The sequence below is a fragment of the Setaria italica genome, chromosome III (genome assembly GCF_000263155.2).
Source record: "Setaria italica strain Yugu1 chromosome III, Setaria_italica_v2.0, whole genome shotgun sequence".
Taxonomy (NCBI): Eukaryota; Viridiplantae; Streptophyta; class Magnoliopsida; order Poales; family Poaceae; genus Setaria; species Setaria italica.
Genome location: NC_028452.1, coordinates 20,769,905 through 20,786,302, shown reverse-complemented (window position 1 = coordinate 20,786,302; position 16,398 = coordinate 20,769,905). Strand labels below are relative to the sequence as shown.

The following is a 16,398-nucleotide window of genomic DNA, read 5'->3' as shown; positions in this document are numbered from 1 at the left end:
ATCAACAGTACCGGTCTTCTTGTTATTACTAATAAAGCCCTTCCAGCCGCCGATTCCTCTTGTGTCCAACCGATGCGACGGTACGGTCAGAAGTTGGAAAGGCGTGTCAGGGGAGGATATGTCCAGGCCGGTCAAGAGGACCACATCGACCAGAGTGGGGGTCATAGGACCGTGACCAAATAAGAATGCATTAAGTGCGTCAGACCAAAAATAGGAAGCTGCCATCACTAGCGGCTCATTTTTCTCCATTTGCGACAGGGAAAGGTTGATACATTGGCCGATTTTGAGCTCATCCCATGAGACGCTCCTTGACGCGGCCACCCGTTGGTACCATTCCCTCCAACCTGGGGTTTCATTCGGCCAGGATCTAAAAGTGCTTGCCCATTGATCTAAGTTCATATCGGACCGTTTGAAAGGTATCCGATCAGTTTCCAAATCTATAAGAATCGCCGGATCTGGGTCTCCCATGGGACCAAGGCAAACAAGGCCAGGACTGCCCGTGAGGTGAATAGTAATTCTATCTCTAACCGCCTAAAAAGGAAAAGGGGCATAGGAATGTAAGGAGTAGATCTAAAATATTGCCGATAAGGGGAGGATTCGGTACTTACCTCCGGGATAAAGTTCTGAGTAATCGGCGTGGTCGCCGACGCTGGCGCAGATGATGGGGCTGTGATGGGGACTGCCATTGGGATTTCTGATGAAACCCTTGCATCTGTTGAAGAAGTGACGGCCGTCGCTACCTCCACCGGGGGCATTGTCCCTGGAGCATCGCGTGCGGGGGAATTGCCGGGAGGAGTCACCATTGAAGGGAAAGGGGAAGAAGTGATAGGAGCTGGAACTGGAAGACTTCGATGGCAAGGGAGAAATGAAGAAAGAAGGATGTGCGCGCGTTGGAAAAAGAGACGTGAGCTTGAAGATGAGCTGCGGTGAAATGTTATTTATAGGGTGCCTGAAGAAAGGGTAAAGATGGAATTTTCACCGCGCCGGCGCGTCGAGTTTTTCGGGGTAGTGGCTGTCGTGGGCGCCCGTTTCAAAAATTGCAATGATCAGCCGGGAGACCGCGAAACGGAAGGATATTTTCACTGCGGCCGTTTCGGAGGGGAGGTTATAAAGAATTTCGAAGTAAAAGACTATGTTTTACTCCGAAACTGGGGGGCATGTGTTGACGCCGGATTTCGTCATCAGTAGAATCGGCGCCAAGGAGGAAAGAAGTCGAAGAAGTACGGATGGGAATCGGTCAAAAGGTGCTATAATGCGGAATCGGTCAGTGGCTTTTACTTCGCTTCAGGGTGAATGCGCCAGATTCCCAATCGGCAATCCTTTGCCGATAAGAAATCGGCCGATCAGGAAGGTGGACTAAGGTGGGCCTGTATGGGCTTGGAAAGATGGAGGGATAAGGTGGAGTTCAGCCCATGAAGCGTGGGGTAATTAGTTTAGCACGGATTGTGCTTGTAGATATTTATTTTCTGTTTGAATTAGAGATAGAGTTCTAGTCGGTTAAGAAGATTATTTGTACGGGGCTATAAATAGCTACCTTTGTAAATCTGTAAACACAACAATCAATCAATACAACAAGTTACTTTATTCTTCGTACTTACTTTCGAGCAGGCGACTTCGCCGTCACTTTTCCTTCTCACGAGTTCGTGCGGGTTGGCAGGGCTGCATCATCTTGATCTCCGGCTGATTCTGTAAGTTCCGTTTATCGAGTAATATCTAAGCTTTAACTTCCGGCGCATCGCTGTTGTTTCGTTTAGATTTATTCATCAGTTATCGATATCGACTAGATTCATAGGTTTTTACCTGTTTTCCTAGTTTTTATCATCAGTTATCCCGCTAGGAATCGGTAGTATCGGCTTTCATTACTTTCTGTTGTTAGATCCATTCGTTGCCGATTAGATCTTTTCCTAGTGCTGTTATTACGCGCTTTGTACCGATTACTTTAGTATTTTTCTGTCTACAAAGCTACAGGGATCGTGTTGTCTTATAACCGATTTCATCATCACAGTAAATCGGCCGATTTGCCGATAAGCTCTCTCGATCGGAAACTTAGCCGATCGTAGTTACTGAATTTGACACGTGTTCTTCCTTGCCAATCAACAGGTCAGATTGGCTGGCACGCCGCGCGAACCGCACCAGGGCATTCACCCGAACAGGAGCTAAGCAGATTCTCCCGGGTCGTGTGTCGGTCGCTGGGATTCGGTTGACCGATTTCTAGCACCAACAAAAACATGAACACAATGGAATATCATCATCTCTATGATTGCCTCTAGGGCATACCTCCAATAGAGAGGGAGTGGTGAGCCTTGCCTTAGTGGCAAACTTCTCATCCGTCTTGGCACAAGCCTTTGTGGCGAGTCCAAATCCTTGACCGGGAGAGACTTGATGACCGGGAGCATATCCTTGGTGGAGTTCCAACGTGGACTAGGGGTGGTATTTGCATATTGATACCGCGAGATAAATCATCATGCCAAGTTTTCATTCTTCCTAACCCACTCATTTACGTTTCCGCATTTCATACTTGCAACTTGAGTGCTTTACTTTCTAGATTAGTATCTTGCTAAGATTGACTCTAGGTTGCAAAACTTGTTTTGGGTGGAAAGAATCAATAGATCAACAATAGATTGCACATCTAGATAGCATGATCTAGTTTATGTTTTGAAGCAAATAGTTGAAGCCATACATTAAGGATTTTAAATTTTCCTAATTCACCCCCTCTCCCTCTTAGGCTACGAGCACTGATTCCTTACAAGTGGTATCAGAGCTAGGGCTCACATCTTTCACAAAGAATCGTCAATTCTATTGGCAAATTGTGAAACCAGTTCAATGGAAACAGTTAGGCTTCACCGCCTAGTGAGTTAGCTCGATAGGGGTAAGGGATGGATTCAACAGGTTTGGTTCCACGTTTTGATGGCATGGTTTACCAACGTTGGAAAGTTCTCATGGAAGCATTTCTTCAAGCAACGGGCCTTAATGTTTGAAGAGTCACTAGTGAAGGTGTGAAAAATAATGGGCAATAAGAAAAACAATATGATGTGATTTCCAAGAGCATTATTTTATCCTCACTTAGTGAAAGTGTTTTCTGTGTTTACTTGTGAAAATGCTAACAAGCTATGGATGACTATCAAAGAGAACAATGAGGGCATGGAGGATGTGTCAAATGAAAAATATGATGTTCTCATTGAAAAGCTCAATAGCTTTAAGCAACTTGAAAATGAGAATGCCGAGACTATATATTCACGTCTAAATATTCTTGTGAATGAGATCAATTCTTTAGGTGTGAAGAAGATTGGAGATGCGGACCTCAATCGTAAGATCCTCCATAGCCTTCGGAGGTCGGACTATAATTTGGTGAAAGCTATCATCTATGAGAAGAAGCTCACCAACTTCACCCCAAACAAAGTCCTAAACAAGATCATGACATTCGAGATGCGACTATTGGTCAAGTCCAAAGAGCAAAACCAAGAATCATCTTCTCCAACCTGAAGCCTTGCCCAGGCAAGCAATCAAGAGAAGAAGTTGAGGAAGATGGCCATTCGTGAAAACTCAAGTGAAGAAAAAGAAGATGATGATGATGAAAGCTCCTCAAGTGATGAAGAAACCAAATCCATGGTTGAAGCTTATGCCAAGAAGGTCTTCAAGTATATGAAGAAGATCAACATGTTCGGGTACATGGTACACTTGAGAGATGGATGTCATCATCAACAAATAAAGATTACAAATACCAAGCATGAAAGAATGAAGAAGAAGAAGAAGGAGAGGAAGCCCAAGCATGAAGCATTCACTGCCGTCCAATGGATAAGTGGTGGAGAATCAAGTTCTTGTAGCTCAAATGATGAATCAAGCAAGAACTTCACCACTCGCTTCAACATGCAAGGTCCCTCATCATCATCACCACACTTTTTCGTAATGGCCTGAGGTACGAAAAGCGATGTAAGTGATGATGAATCCGATTCTCCTTCCATTGATGATCTTGTTGAATTGAACCATGAGCAAAAAAGGAATCCTTAAGAAACAATCTAAGCAATTAAAACAATTCAATGCTCTCAATAATCTTCATGCTACCCTTGCTACAAATTATGAAAATTTGTTGTGCAAATTCAACTTGCTTAACAAGGAGCATGAAGAGCTCAAATCTAAAATTGAGAGAATTGATAATGAAACTAAGAATTCCTTGGAGCAAAATGAATCATCTATCCTTTATGCAATTCCCATCTCTAAGGTAGATGCTTCAACTTTTTGCAATGATTTAATTGAGGAATCTAGCTCACCCCCTTGCAATAAGAAATCCTTTGAGAATGTTGTTGTAGAATCTTATGATGACCTTATTGCAAACAAGAATGATGAGCTCAAGCAAGAAGTGAAATGGCTCATGGGGCAATTGGCCAAAATGAAGGGCAAGGACAAGGTGGCAATTTTGAAACTCCACAAGACAAGAGAGTAACATTCAACCTTCTCAAGATAACCATGATCACATGGTGAGTAAGTTTGAGAAGGGAGCAACCGTGACTTGCTTTAAATGTCATCAAGAAGGCCACAAGTCCTATCAATGCCCCCAAGTGAAGAAGATGAGCAAAGATGAGAAGAAGATGAACTTCACCATCAAGAGCTTCCTCATCTACACCAAGTTCAACCGCAAGAACAAGACTAAGAGCAACTCCTATGTCATCAAGAAGAAGACCAAACTGCAAGGTGGTTGCTCAGAAGGTTGGGAAGAAGGAGTGGGGTTGGAACTGACCGATTTGGGTGCCTAAGGAAGTCATCACCAATATGAAAGGGCCTCAAATGGTTTGGGTTCCAAAGGACACGTGAAGCCCATGATCAGCTACGGGGGATTTGGAGGCTTGACTCACAAGAAGATGAGAAGGTTCAAGTCAAGAAGCCAAGCTTGGAAGATTGGACATATGGTGCCCAAGTCCCCCATTCAAAGGTAATGGCAGCTAGAACCCAACTCAAGCATCATTGTAGCTCCATTTCCATGTATAGGATTGCATTGTGTTCTCATATGATATATGTTGCAATGCCTAGTTATTTTTCATATGGTAGGTTGCTTGTGTATCTCTCTCTCTAACCCATGAGCAACCTACATGGTTTGACATGTGTGTAGGAAAGCTATACTTGTTTCTTTCATGATACATGCTCTTTCATATGTTATCCTTTGTATCATGAGCACAAGCTATAGGGTTAGCTTCCCTTTTGTTGTCATAAACAATGTGCATACAATTAATTTGTGATTCAAACACTAAATGCACACATTTAGGAGGAGCTCATCCTATGGTTTGTGATTTTGGAGACCAACTTATTTTCAAGCTTATCTTATGTAGTCTCTCCATCTGGTGCATCACACTTAGATGATGTTATTCACTCTCAATGTGAACTAACAAACCTATAAGAGTGATAATAACATTATGAGCGCTTTCATGCTTATTGAGTCATGTCCTTGCGAGCTTACATTTCATATATAAGTTCAAAGGCAATGTACTTATACATTCCCCATCCTTGTGGTACCTCATGTGTTTCTCTCTAAGCCTCTTACAAGTGGTGTCATTTTTAAGTGATGTCATTTACAAGTGGCTCATTTCAAGTGGTGCCATCAAGTGGTATGCTTCAAGTGGTGCCATCAAGGTATATGCCCCCGGAGGTATGCAAATGCTCAAGCTTTTACAAATGGTATCATTGTCAAACCCTTCGATCTTTTAAGCGATCTCCATGCATGATATGCTCTAAGCTTCCTTTGCTCTTATATCTAGTTGTGCACTTATTTTTTACACTATCTTGTTGTGCACGCATATAGGGGGAGCTTTGCTTGTACATGCTAGTTTCATGAATTGTTGATCCATCCTAATAGTCTTACAAGTGGTATCTTCATTGGTATCATCTCATATGGATCATGGTTCATGGAACTATCTCCCTAGGCTACTAACATTTTCCCTCGAGCTATGTTCACAAGGTCTTTTTGGATTGCAAGTATTTGGAATTACCTTTTAGGTGATTTGATTCCAAAGGGGGAAAAGTGTGGAAACAAAGCAAGTAAGGCATGGAAGTGAACATGCATAGGGGGAGAAATTCAAGAAAGAGAGAGAAATATATAAAGGGGGAGAGAAGTGAAGCAAGATGAGAATGAACAAGGGGGAGATCAAGTACAAGTTGGATGATGGTAAGCATCCAAACAATTGTAAGTGGTTCAATTGATCAATTCTTACAAATTTATGCTTGCTTTGATTGTGTTGTCATCAATCACCAAAATGAGGGAGATTGTAAGAAAAATGGTCCTCTAGGCCATGATTGTGATTTTGGTGATTGAATAACAATATTATCATTGGGACTAACATGTGTATCAAGAATGAGCCCTTTTAAGGTTTCATAGGTTCCATGGATGCATCACAAAGAAAGATACCGAAGTCGGGACAAAGAGAGGAATGAATTGGACTTGTCCCATGGATAATTGTTTTTGAGCTTATCAAATGGCTTGGATTTCTACAGAATCATGTATAGTACTTCACAAGCTTTCCATAGAGTCCAAGATCATTAAAATCGAACTTCGAAGTAGAAAGTTATGCCCAAAATAAGATGTGCTGAAAAATGGGCACAGGAAGTTCCGATAGTACCATCGGACTAAGCAGAGGAACATCCGGTGCTTACTGAAATACACTCAACGGATGATTTGATGAACATATAAGGGCATGCACCGGATCATACGATGCTACCATCGGAGTTTGCATATTTACTTTGTCAAAATCTCCAGAGAGGTTGACAAATGGATGAGGGGGGCACCAAAAGGTCCGACGTTTGAAAATTTGTATGCGTCGAACTTTTAGGTCATTCATCCAATGCCAAACGTTGATCACAAGGTCTGGATTTTTGAGAATCGTGTGTAGAATTTCATAAGCTTCCCAACAAGTACAAGATCATCAAAAACAGAGTTCGAAGCAAAAAGTTATGACCAAAATACGAAGAGTAGCGACGTGGTGACTGGAAGGTCCGATGGTACCGTCGGATTTTTTAGCATTCATCCGGTGCTCAAAAAGTGATTGAATGGTCTAGATTTTTAGAGAATCTCATGTAGAACTTCATAAGCTTTCCAATAAGTACAAGTTCATCGAAATCGGAGTTTGGAGTTGTGAGTTATGGTCAAAATACGGAGGGACATATGGTAGCACCCCTTATTCTGATGCTACAAAAATACATACCATCAGAACATCTGATGGTACACTTTAACTAGCCGTTGCTGGAGTGTGCAGGAGTCCATTGAAGTGCAAGACACATCAAGAACACATCTAAGCCACCAAAAGTGCATAAGTGATTAATCAAAAGCTTAGCACAAGTTTAGAACAATGATTAGTGCTAGGATAGGAGAGAGTGCAAGGTGTGCCTGCCTTGTGATTGGTTCAAGGTGTGAACCACAAGTGTACAAGGTGTGCCAGTGCCTTGGAGCATTGGTGGCTCGCCAGCAAGTCTTCGACCCTCCAACTTGGTGTGGAGCGGCATCGACGACCATGTGCGGGGAACGAGGACACCCCCTCCTTTTTGGAGAAGCTCTATAGTGGATACGGCATCAAGGTGACCGGAAGAGAGGGAGTGGTGAGCCTTGCCTTAGTGGAAAACTTCTCATCCATCTTGGCACAAGCCTTTGTGGCGAGTTCAAAACCTTGATCGGGAGAGACTTGGTGACCAGGAGCATATCCTTGGTGGAGCTCCAACATGGACTAGGGATGACATTTGCCTACCGATACCATGGGATAAATCATCGTGACGAGTTTGCATTCTTCCTAACCCACTCATTTACATTTCCGCATTTCATACTTGCAACTTGGGTGTTTTACTTTCTAGAGTAGTATCATGCTAGGATTGGCTCTAGGTTGCAAAACTTGTTTTGGGTTGGAAGAATCACTAGATCAACCATAGATGGTACATCTAGATAGCATGATCTAGTTTATGTTTTGAAGCAAATAGTAGAAGCCATAAGTTAAGAATTCCCTCTCTTAGGCTACGAGCACCGATGGGAATTAGCTAATCACATGAATCACTTCCTTATGAGGCCCCGTTTATTCATTAAGCACATTTGTGAAGCTCAAAAATTTGTAGAAGCATAAGGAGGGAGTCAATCTGTCACCTAGGATGAAGGGCATGCTCCTGAAACCGCCCTTCTGCTTCGTCTTCTACTGCACTGAATCCGTCTCCTTGCCCCTTCCATCCTCCGCCGTTGCTCTCTTCGTCCTCCTTCAGAGGAGAAGCTAGCAGCCGGGTCTCGCAATCCCTTGAGATGGGAGATGTTGCCTGTACGCACGGCATTTATAAAAGGCACAAGGCAAGACTGGTTTTGGATTCTATGCCTCGTGGACAAGCATCGCGGAATGGGAAGCTTGCAGCTGCCACCTCAGGACGGGTGATCGGGATTGAATATATTACTCTAAAGACCCCTCAAAGTCATTATAACTCCTAAATGTTGATTGAGGTATCATTGAGGCATGAGGGTCGCCCAATTACTCTCGAGCGGTCGAGATATGATATGACGCCATTGAGGATCTCCATCCACTGCAGCAAGATAAAATGGCATCTGAATGTAATGTTGGTTGCTGCTTGATGACCACTACGTCCATTGATCGAGTTCTCCAAATTCTGTAAATTTTAAAGCCTGCCATGAAATGGGCAATCTTAGCATGTGTAGCCATTTGTTGAGCTTTCTTTCATCTTCAGCAGCAGCCGGACCGGATTTTTCTTGGGTGTCTTTTTGTGACCTTTGATCGCCTGGCATGCTGGTTTTAACTGATATATCATGATTGCAATTAATGCATATCATTCAGACCATAAGTCAATTCATGAGCTAGGCAATGATAAAATAAGACCTTGGCCTTGGCTGGCAGAAGGTATATGTGGGGGAGGGTTCAATCATGGTAGCATTTTTTCTGAAAGCATGATAGCATTTTGTAACATTCAGGAAGAATATCTATCCTACTATGTAATGTGCATGCTGGGGCATTGAAGAAACGGATCAGGCCCCTACGTCGCTCCAGGGGCGACACGGGCCGACGGGCGGCGCTCCCGTTCCCTGCCGCCACGGTCCTCCATCATCGCTTTTACTCAGCCGCCACTACAGCAGAAAGTCAGAAGCCCGACGAGCTGCGAGGATGGTTGTGGCGGGCCTTTCTCCGACTCCGTTTAATGGCCAGGCGTGGTAGCAAGTCGCCAATGGTGATGCACGGCAAGGCCTCAAGACAGTGCGCGAGGCTCTCAAAGCCTCTCCTTCCAGTTCCCCCTCCCCCTTCAGGATCTTCAAGTGTAGATTTGCACTCCAGAGGCATCAGCCATGGGGTGGATTCCATGTGCTGGCCTGCTGCGAGCTGATCTAGCGACCGGCACCCTCCTACATGGACCTCGTCAGATGTGCGACAGGCTGGTGGCATGGCGGGCTTGGCATGGCATCATGGTCGAGGCCTTGGCCCTAGTACGGCGGGCGTGAGTCGAGGTGGCGGCGGTTGGCTCTTGATAATTATGGCTGGTAATCGTGGGCGTGCTCGGCACCATCAGCAGCTCAGTGAGGCACTTTTGTGCTTTTCTGCCCAACTGCTGCTAGCATGGCGTGGTGAAGGTTTGGGCAAAAGGCTGGTCGGTGACGCCTTCAGGTGCCACTTTCTCCTTGGAGGCGATCTCATTTTCACTTCACTGTTATATGACCATGTTTTGAATCTCCGGGTGTAAACCCAGCTCTATACTTAGGCTGGCGATGATGACGTCATTGCGTCACGTTCTTCCTGAAGATGTCATCTTGGATGTCCATATGGTGTTTCAGAATTCCCTGTTCATGCTCGGCTGCTCGTGGGTGATCTTCCTACATTGCTTTAGAGGTTACCTAGGGGAACATATTGACTATGATTTATCAATGCAGCGTGAGGACATAAGGAATACCGTCCATTCGACGAGCAAAGCAATGAATGGATAAGTAATATTAGACATTGCTTATGATTATTTTCTCTTCATGTGGATTCTTTCTCTCTTTTTTTATGATCAGCTGTTGAGCTGAGAATTTGGCTGCGAATGTTTATGGTAGAGGATGGATATATTTCCATTTTCTAAAAAAATGTAATTTGTGTGCTGTCCTTAACTAAAATCCTAGCTCTATCTATGATTAAAAGTGCGAATGCACCGTTGCAACATAATGTTAATGCTCTATAATTAAAAACATAACAGTACTACTTTAGGCAACTACGACAGCACAAAGTGATGTTTAACGTTATAACATAGCATCATGAAAATAAATATAAGCCACTCCTTTTTCTCTATTTATTTTTTTACTTCAGTCTTTTCTGATTAAATACCTGAAGCCCCTCTCATTTTTATTTCTTTTTTTGATGGATAGGATATTACTATCTGCTCAATATCCCATGTGATTTCATATCTATTTTTATATGAATTTTGTTGGATCGATAGTCCAAAGATTCTTGTTTCATCCCCTAATTTTTCTTCTTTTATATATGAAATGAGTTGCCTCGAATTTTATATTTTGCAGGGTTTTCTTTCATTTCACTGACTTTCTAAAGTGGTCTTTACTCTCCATGCTCTTGTATTAGTGATGTATAATGTTACAGATCAAAATCAAGCGTAGAAATCTGGGAATAAACAGATACTCCTGCATTTCTCGAACAATTACCTTACACAGTGTGCTACTGGTAAAGTTCTTAGAATCGGTAAGATTATGGTAATATGACAAAAAGGTTATCTAAATACCATTATTTCATCCCAGCACAAGTCTTCTAGTTGGGGATCATGGTCGAAGCAACCACCAAGCTACTTGAAGCTTCCACCCTGCTTCTTGGCGCCATCGGTGCCATTGCCACTGCCATGGTAGAGCTCGACCTCCTCCTCTCCTCCGACCGTCTCCAACGGCTTAAAGGTGTAGTACTTGACGCAGACGAAGAAGTAGACGAGGTTGACCACCTCCAGAGAGACGACGAGCCAGTAGTAGTTGTCCAGCTTACCTCGGTTGAGGTTGTCCGGGAGCCACTGCCCGCTCCGCCGCGTCTTGGCGTGCACGATGGTCACCAGCAGCGTGCCGAGGTAGCTCCCGATCGAGAAGGTCAGCCAGTAGAGCGCCGCCGCCGTGCTCCTCATGCTCTCCGGCGCCTGGTCGTACAGGAACTCCATCCGACCGACGTCCATGAAGGCGTTGGCGATGCCGTGGATGGTGAACTGCGGCACCAGCCAGAAGACGCTCATCGGCAGGGTGGCCTTGGGATCGTCGAGCAGCCCGCTTGCGGCAGCCACGGACCTGCGCTGTCGCTCGACGACGGCGGCCACCGCGTTCGACAGCATGGCGATGGTCAAGCCGACGCCCGTTCGCTGGAGGTGGGTGATGCCGTTGGGGCGGCCGGTGAAGCGGCGGAGCACTCGGACGAGCACGCGGTCGTAGAAGGCCAGTGTCAGCAGCATGGCGAGGTTGGTGAAGATGAGCATGGACGCTGGCGGGATCTTGAAGTGCGGCGTGAGGTCGCGGTCCATGGTGCGCGCCTGCTGAATGGCGAAGCTGTGGTTGTGCGACGACGATGTCACCAGGATGATGCCGGCGGCGCAGATCGGCAGGATGCGGATGATCGACTTGAGCTCCTCGACACGGTGCACCGTCGAGAGCCGCCACAGCTTCGGCTCGCCGGACGGCAGCACGTCGCCGTCCGTCACTATAGCCGCCTTGTCGAAGAACCTATTGAGATTTGAGAAACGACAAGTCAGTTCGTACGTGCACCTCAAATTCCGAAGCACTTCGTCCAAATTTATTCAACTTACTTTAGCTGGTCGGTGTGAAGAAGGCGGCCGGTGGTGGAGATGCCGGCATCGAGCTCCTTGTCCTCGTACAGGAGGCTCGGGTCCGGCACGGTGGCTTTCCGCTTCTTGAACGCGGCGGTGGCGACCTGCGCCAGACGGACCATGGGGCTACCCGCCGGCGGCATCCTGACGTAGAGCGAGTACCCGGACACGAAGGCAATCACGGCGGCGAGCATGGCGATGGTGGGCACGCCGAGCCCCCAACCCCACCCGACGTTCTCCTGGACGTACACCACGGCGGTCACGGCCGTGAGCTTGGCGAGCTCGACGGTGAAGAAGTAGAGGTTGAAGAAGCTCCACATGGGCCTGGCGCCCCGGCGCCCTTGCGCGTTCAGCTCGAGCTGGTCGGCGCCGAACGCCACGGTGCAGGGGCGCGTGCCCCCGGTGCCGATGGACGTGCAGAGCAGCGACAGGTAGAGCACGGCGATCTGGTAGGAGGACGCGCGCTGGCAGTCGGCGGCGTGCTTGGCGCAGGGCGGCGGATGCAGCGAGGGGAGCGCGGCGGAGAGGGTGAGGCAGACCATGCCGAGCTGGTAGACGAAGGAGCCGAACGTGATGGTCCAGAAGCGGCCGGCGAAGGAGTCGGCGATGAGGCCGCCGACGAGCGGGGTGAGGTTCGCCGTGCCGTTGTAGTTGGTGATGATGTTGGAGGCGTGGACGAGCGGCAGGTGCATCTGAAGGGTGAGGTACGTGATGAGGTTCGAGGTGAAACCCACGGAGGCAAGCCGGTCGCAGAAGTCGTTGGCTGTGTGTCGTCGTGCACAAGCATGGCGGGAAACGTCAGTTCAAATTCGATGAAGATGGTACTGCTGATAGAATCGTACTAGCATACTGTGGATTTGAACTTACGAGGTCTTTATTTGGATATTTCGTAATTCTCCCCACTCCATAGGTATTAGGAGGGATTGGCGGGAAGAGTAGTTCATTTTTTCCACCGTAATTCTAACCCATGTTTATTTGGAAGAGAGGGTGCTCCGTTGACGGAAAAGCTTGGTTTTCAAGCAACTGAAAACAAGAGCCCTTATTTTTAATAGGGAAAGTTGCAGTGGAACCAGAGGAACCTTCACATCTCCTAACATAGGCTCAACCGCTCAATGGTGTATCCTAATAAACTCTGAGCTCCTTTTCAGGTGAGATTCTGTATCTTTATGCACCCATATATTTCTAAAGCCTAATTTTGGGCCTGTTTTGAATCCAGCCCAGGTTGTTGCCTCACAAGCTAGTAAAAGCTACGATGAGGTAGCTTGTGTGATTGAACAATCTAGGGTTGGTAACATGGTAGATTGTAAAAGCTGGACCATAATTACTTAATTAGTATGTTTGGACTTTGGATCACAAGCTGGAACTTAAAAGCTGGATCCTCCAATAGTGGAAACAAACAGGCCTTAATGTGGTTATAACTTTAGCATATCCCCCGCCTGAAGCTCTACAAATAAAAACTCGACCCGAGAGGGGTAAAACAGCTCCCGGATTTTTTTCAAAGAAAAAATTTTTCTCACGCAGGGGATTTTTTTTTAATTTTTAAACCTAGCCTGAAATTTGCTCCCACGAGAAGTCGAATCTAGGACCTGAGGAGTGCTACTGAGGCCATCTAACCAATTCAACTGGAGACCCCCTTTCGCTCAAGCTCTACAAATACAAGATCACATTCTTTTCATTTGGATATGATCAATAAACTGCAGCTTTTTCTGAAGACCTGAAGTCCTGAACTCATATTGTAGGCTTAAGGCTCTCGTTCTTTCAAAGCTACTCCCTCCATCCTAAATTATAAGTCATTTAGCTTTTCTAGATGCATAATTAAATATTATTATGCATCTAGACATAAGGTATATCAAAGTGCATAACAAAGTCTATAAATCTACAAAAGTCAAAACGGCCTATAATTTAGAACGGTGGGAGTAGTATAATATTCACAACACTGCCATAGTGAAATTATTCAAACAAAAACCTCAAAACGTAGAGACATGTGCAAATCAAGGGATTTTTCTTGTGTGTCAATAGAAACATTGTTACTTCAGCTTTAATTTTTTTTAAAAAACTAATACACTTACCAGCAGTTCAGCCTTACATTGTTACTATCAACATAGGTTCCTAAATTGATAATTATAAAGGTGTTCTGATTCCTAAATTATTAAATAAAAAGGTGTTCTCAACTCACCTAAAAGATAGCCAAAACATGGTCAATAAGGTCATTATGGTTGATTGATCGCCGCCACTGATAGCTACAGTTTGGCAGTTTAGAATTTCATTACTCTTAAAGGAGATCCTTGATGCTGTTCTTGGCTGAATCATCGGACGTAAATCCAAAGACATCAATTTTTTAGTTGCCCATGTCGGTCGAGCACAATAGACTGGTTTGACCCAGAGGGAAAACAACAAGGACTGGTGCGAAAGGAGGAGTGCCGTATATGCGTGGACTGGCGTGCTCTGTGGTATCGTTCAGCAGCGTGTTCAGACATGCAGCGTCCGTTCCCGTTGCAGCACCGAAAGGTGGCGTGCATGCAGGGACAGTATTGGAATGAAAGTTCAAAAGAAAAGTACTTGCAAATTGCAACGAGAGATTTTGGTAACGTTCTTTATTAGTTCAGTTCCCATGCTATCTTCTGATGAGCAGTTACGATTTCCCCCCAACAACAGGTTATGAATTTTGGCGATGAAAAATGGAGACTAATTAATTGCAGAGGCACCCAGCTCAAGAAACAGAGGAAGAATCTGAAGGACAATCCAGTCGAGTAAAAGCAGGATTCTAAGCAGAACAGATCAGATCAATTGATCAAAGCATATGGAGTAAGCAGAGGACTTGAAGGAGTGAATCACTCACCTAGGATGAAGGGCATAGTCCTGAACCCTCCCTGCTTCTTCGCCTTCCTCGCGACCGCCGCTTCCGCGCCCCTCTTCTCCTCTCTCCCATCCTCAGCCGCCATTGCTCCCCCACCTCCTGCTCCGTCAGAGGAGAAGCAGCCTCAGGGCGCCCAGTGGAAGAGCTATTAGTTAGCTACAGTTAGGCAGGCACTGGGTGCCGGCACGCAACACTTGTTACGCGTGTGGGAAATGGAGACGGGGGGATGCGTTGTACGCACGCTTTTAAAGAGGAATCGGGTTAAGATTGGGTTGGAATAGATACATGTACGCGCAAAGCGGTCCGGGAACGGGATGTGTCCCGGGCACCACTGCACCCCACTGGAATCCATCCACTGCAGTCACATCAGGAGGTGGCAGGAGCACGTATGGTGGATTGCTAGTATTTGGTAATCTCCGGTCACCACTCGGTGCTCTAGATTTTGCGAACCGTATCAACTGCAGCCAACAAATATACGTGGGGCTTTCCTTTTAAATTTGTCAGAATTTTATAATGTTTTTAAATAGTTGTAGTGTTGTACACGTGGACGTTCACATATAATTTCAACAGTTTACTAAAATGCGAAGTGTTTACTAAAATGCGAAGTCTTGAGGCTGACGAAGAAACCGTAAATATCTTTTTATTGATAAGTCGACTAACAACCAGACGAATATAGTTTGAAGAATTGTACCGAATTTGCAAGTTCCATCAAAGTAATCTAACAAACTAAGCAATATGCGCCCTCGGGTAACTTTTCATGATTGTTTTGCCTCTCGTCATAAGTTGTATACTAATAAGCTAATAAAGTCTCTAATAATTATAGGAGTACTATTATCTTTCTTAATTATTGGCAACAGAAGGAGACCCACTTTTACTCTTAAGGCCTAGGCGTACTCATTTGAAGAAAAAACAAAGTTACTCACAGCTCTTACTAAAAGAAATAGTTATGTTCAAATTACATACATATTTATAAACCTATCACTCCCATTATGCAATAACTAACAAAAAGGCGTATATATTCATCAATAAATTACCGATCAGTGTTACCCTTGAGAGCTGAGACGGCTAAAGAGCATACCGTTCTTCCGTCCATTGACTTTTGATCCGTCATGTGCCACTGACAGGTGGGGCTCAGGCCCTACCATAATCAAAACTCCTAACCCCACTCTTAGTACATTTTCTTATCAAATACATCCAGTGTTCATGTACACAGCCGTTTAGCCTATTTACATGCTGCACAGTGTCTATCCATGTCCATTTAATCATCCGTTTAGCCTGTTTAATGAACGTTTAACCCGTTTAATTGATCGTTTAGTCTGAATAAAGAGCTAAATGGTAGGTGCTGGCTGTTTAGCGTTTAGGATTTAGGTAACATTGAATACATCACACCTCTCTTAAAAACTTGATCAAATAAAACTCGTAGCTCGCAGAAAGTAGGGCCACGGAAAGGAGACATCGAAGGTAGGGAGCATATTGGGAAAGCCATGAAAAAGGGATGGGCAACGGGTACTCAATGTCATGGTGATCTGGCTTAACAGGAACGGAACATCACAGCCACCAACAGCCATGCTAAGTCTCCCTTGCCCTGTCACCAACCAAATGGAGTCTCCCTGTCCGCTGCACCGAGTCTCCCCTCGCCCTGTCGCCAAGCGGATCTAGTCTCCCCTCTTTTCCCCTTGTTTACTTCACCCCCAACTCCTAACTTTGACACTATGCAAAAAGAAGATTCCCCATCACATCAAACT

At 45.2% G+C, this 16,398-nt stretch overlaps 1 protein-coding gene across 2 annotated transcripts; it reads right to left on the bottom strand.

Moving 5' to 3' along the window:
• Positions 1–10,535: 10,535 nt before the first annotated feature.
• LOC101779968 (protein NRT1/ PTR FAMILY 3.1) lies at positions 10,536–14,878 on the bottom strand. Of its 2 annotated transcripts, none has more exons than XM_004962038.3 (3): positions 14,636–14,878; positions 11,776–12,559; positions 10,536–11,692 (listed from the first exon to the last, which is right to left on the bottom strand). In XM_004962038.3, the coding sequence occupies exons 1-3, from the start codon at positions 14,736–14,738 to the stop codon at positions 10,783–10,785; spliced, it is 1,797 nt and encodes a 598-aa protein (XP_004962095.1). In that variant the 5' UTR covers positions 14,739–14,878; the 3' UTR covers positions 10,536–10,782. The 2 variants fall into 2 exon arrangements, with proteins under 2 accessions (XP_004962095.1, XP_022681110.1); XM_022825375.1 differs by lacking the exon at positions 14,636–14,878 and adding an exon at positions 12,664–13,601.
• Positions 14,879–16,398: the final 1,520 nt, after the last annotated feature.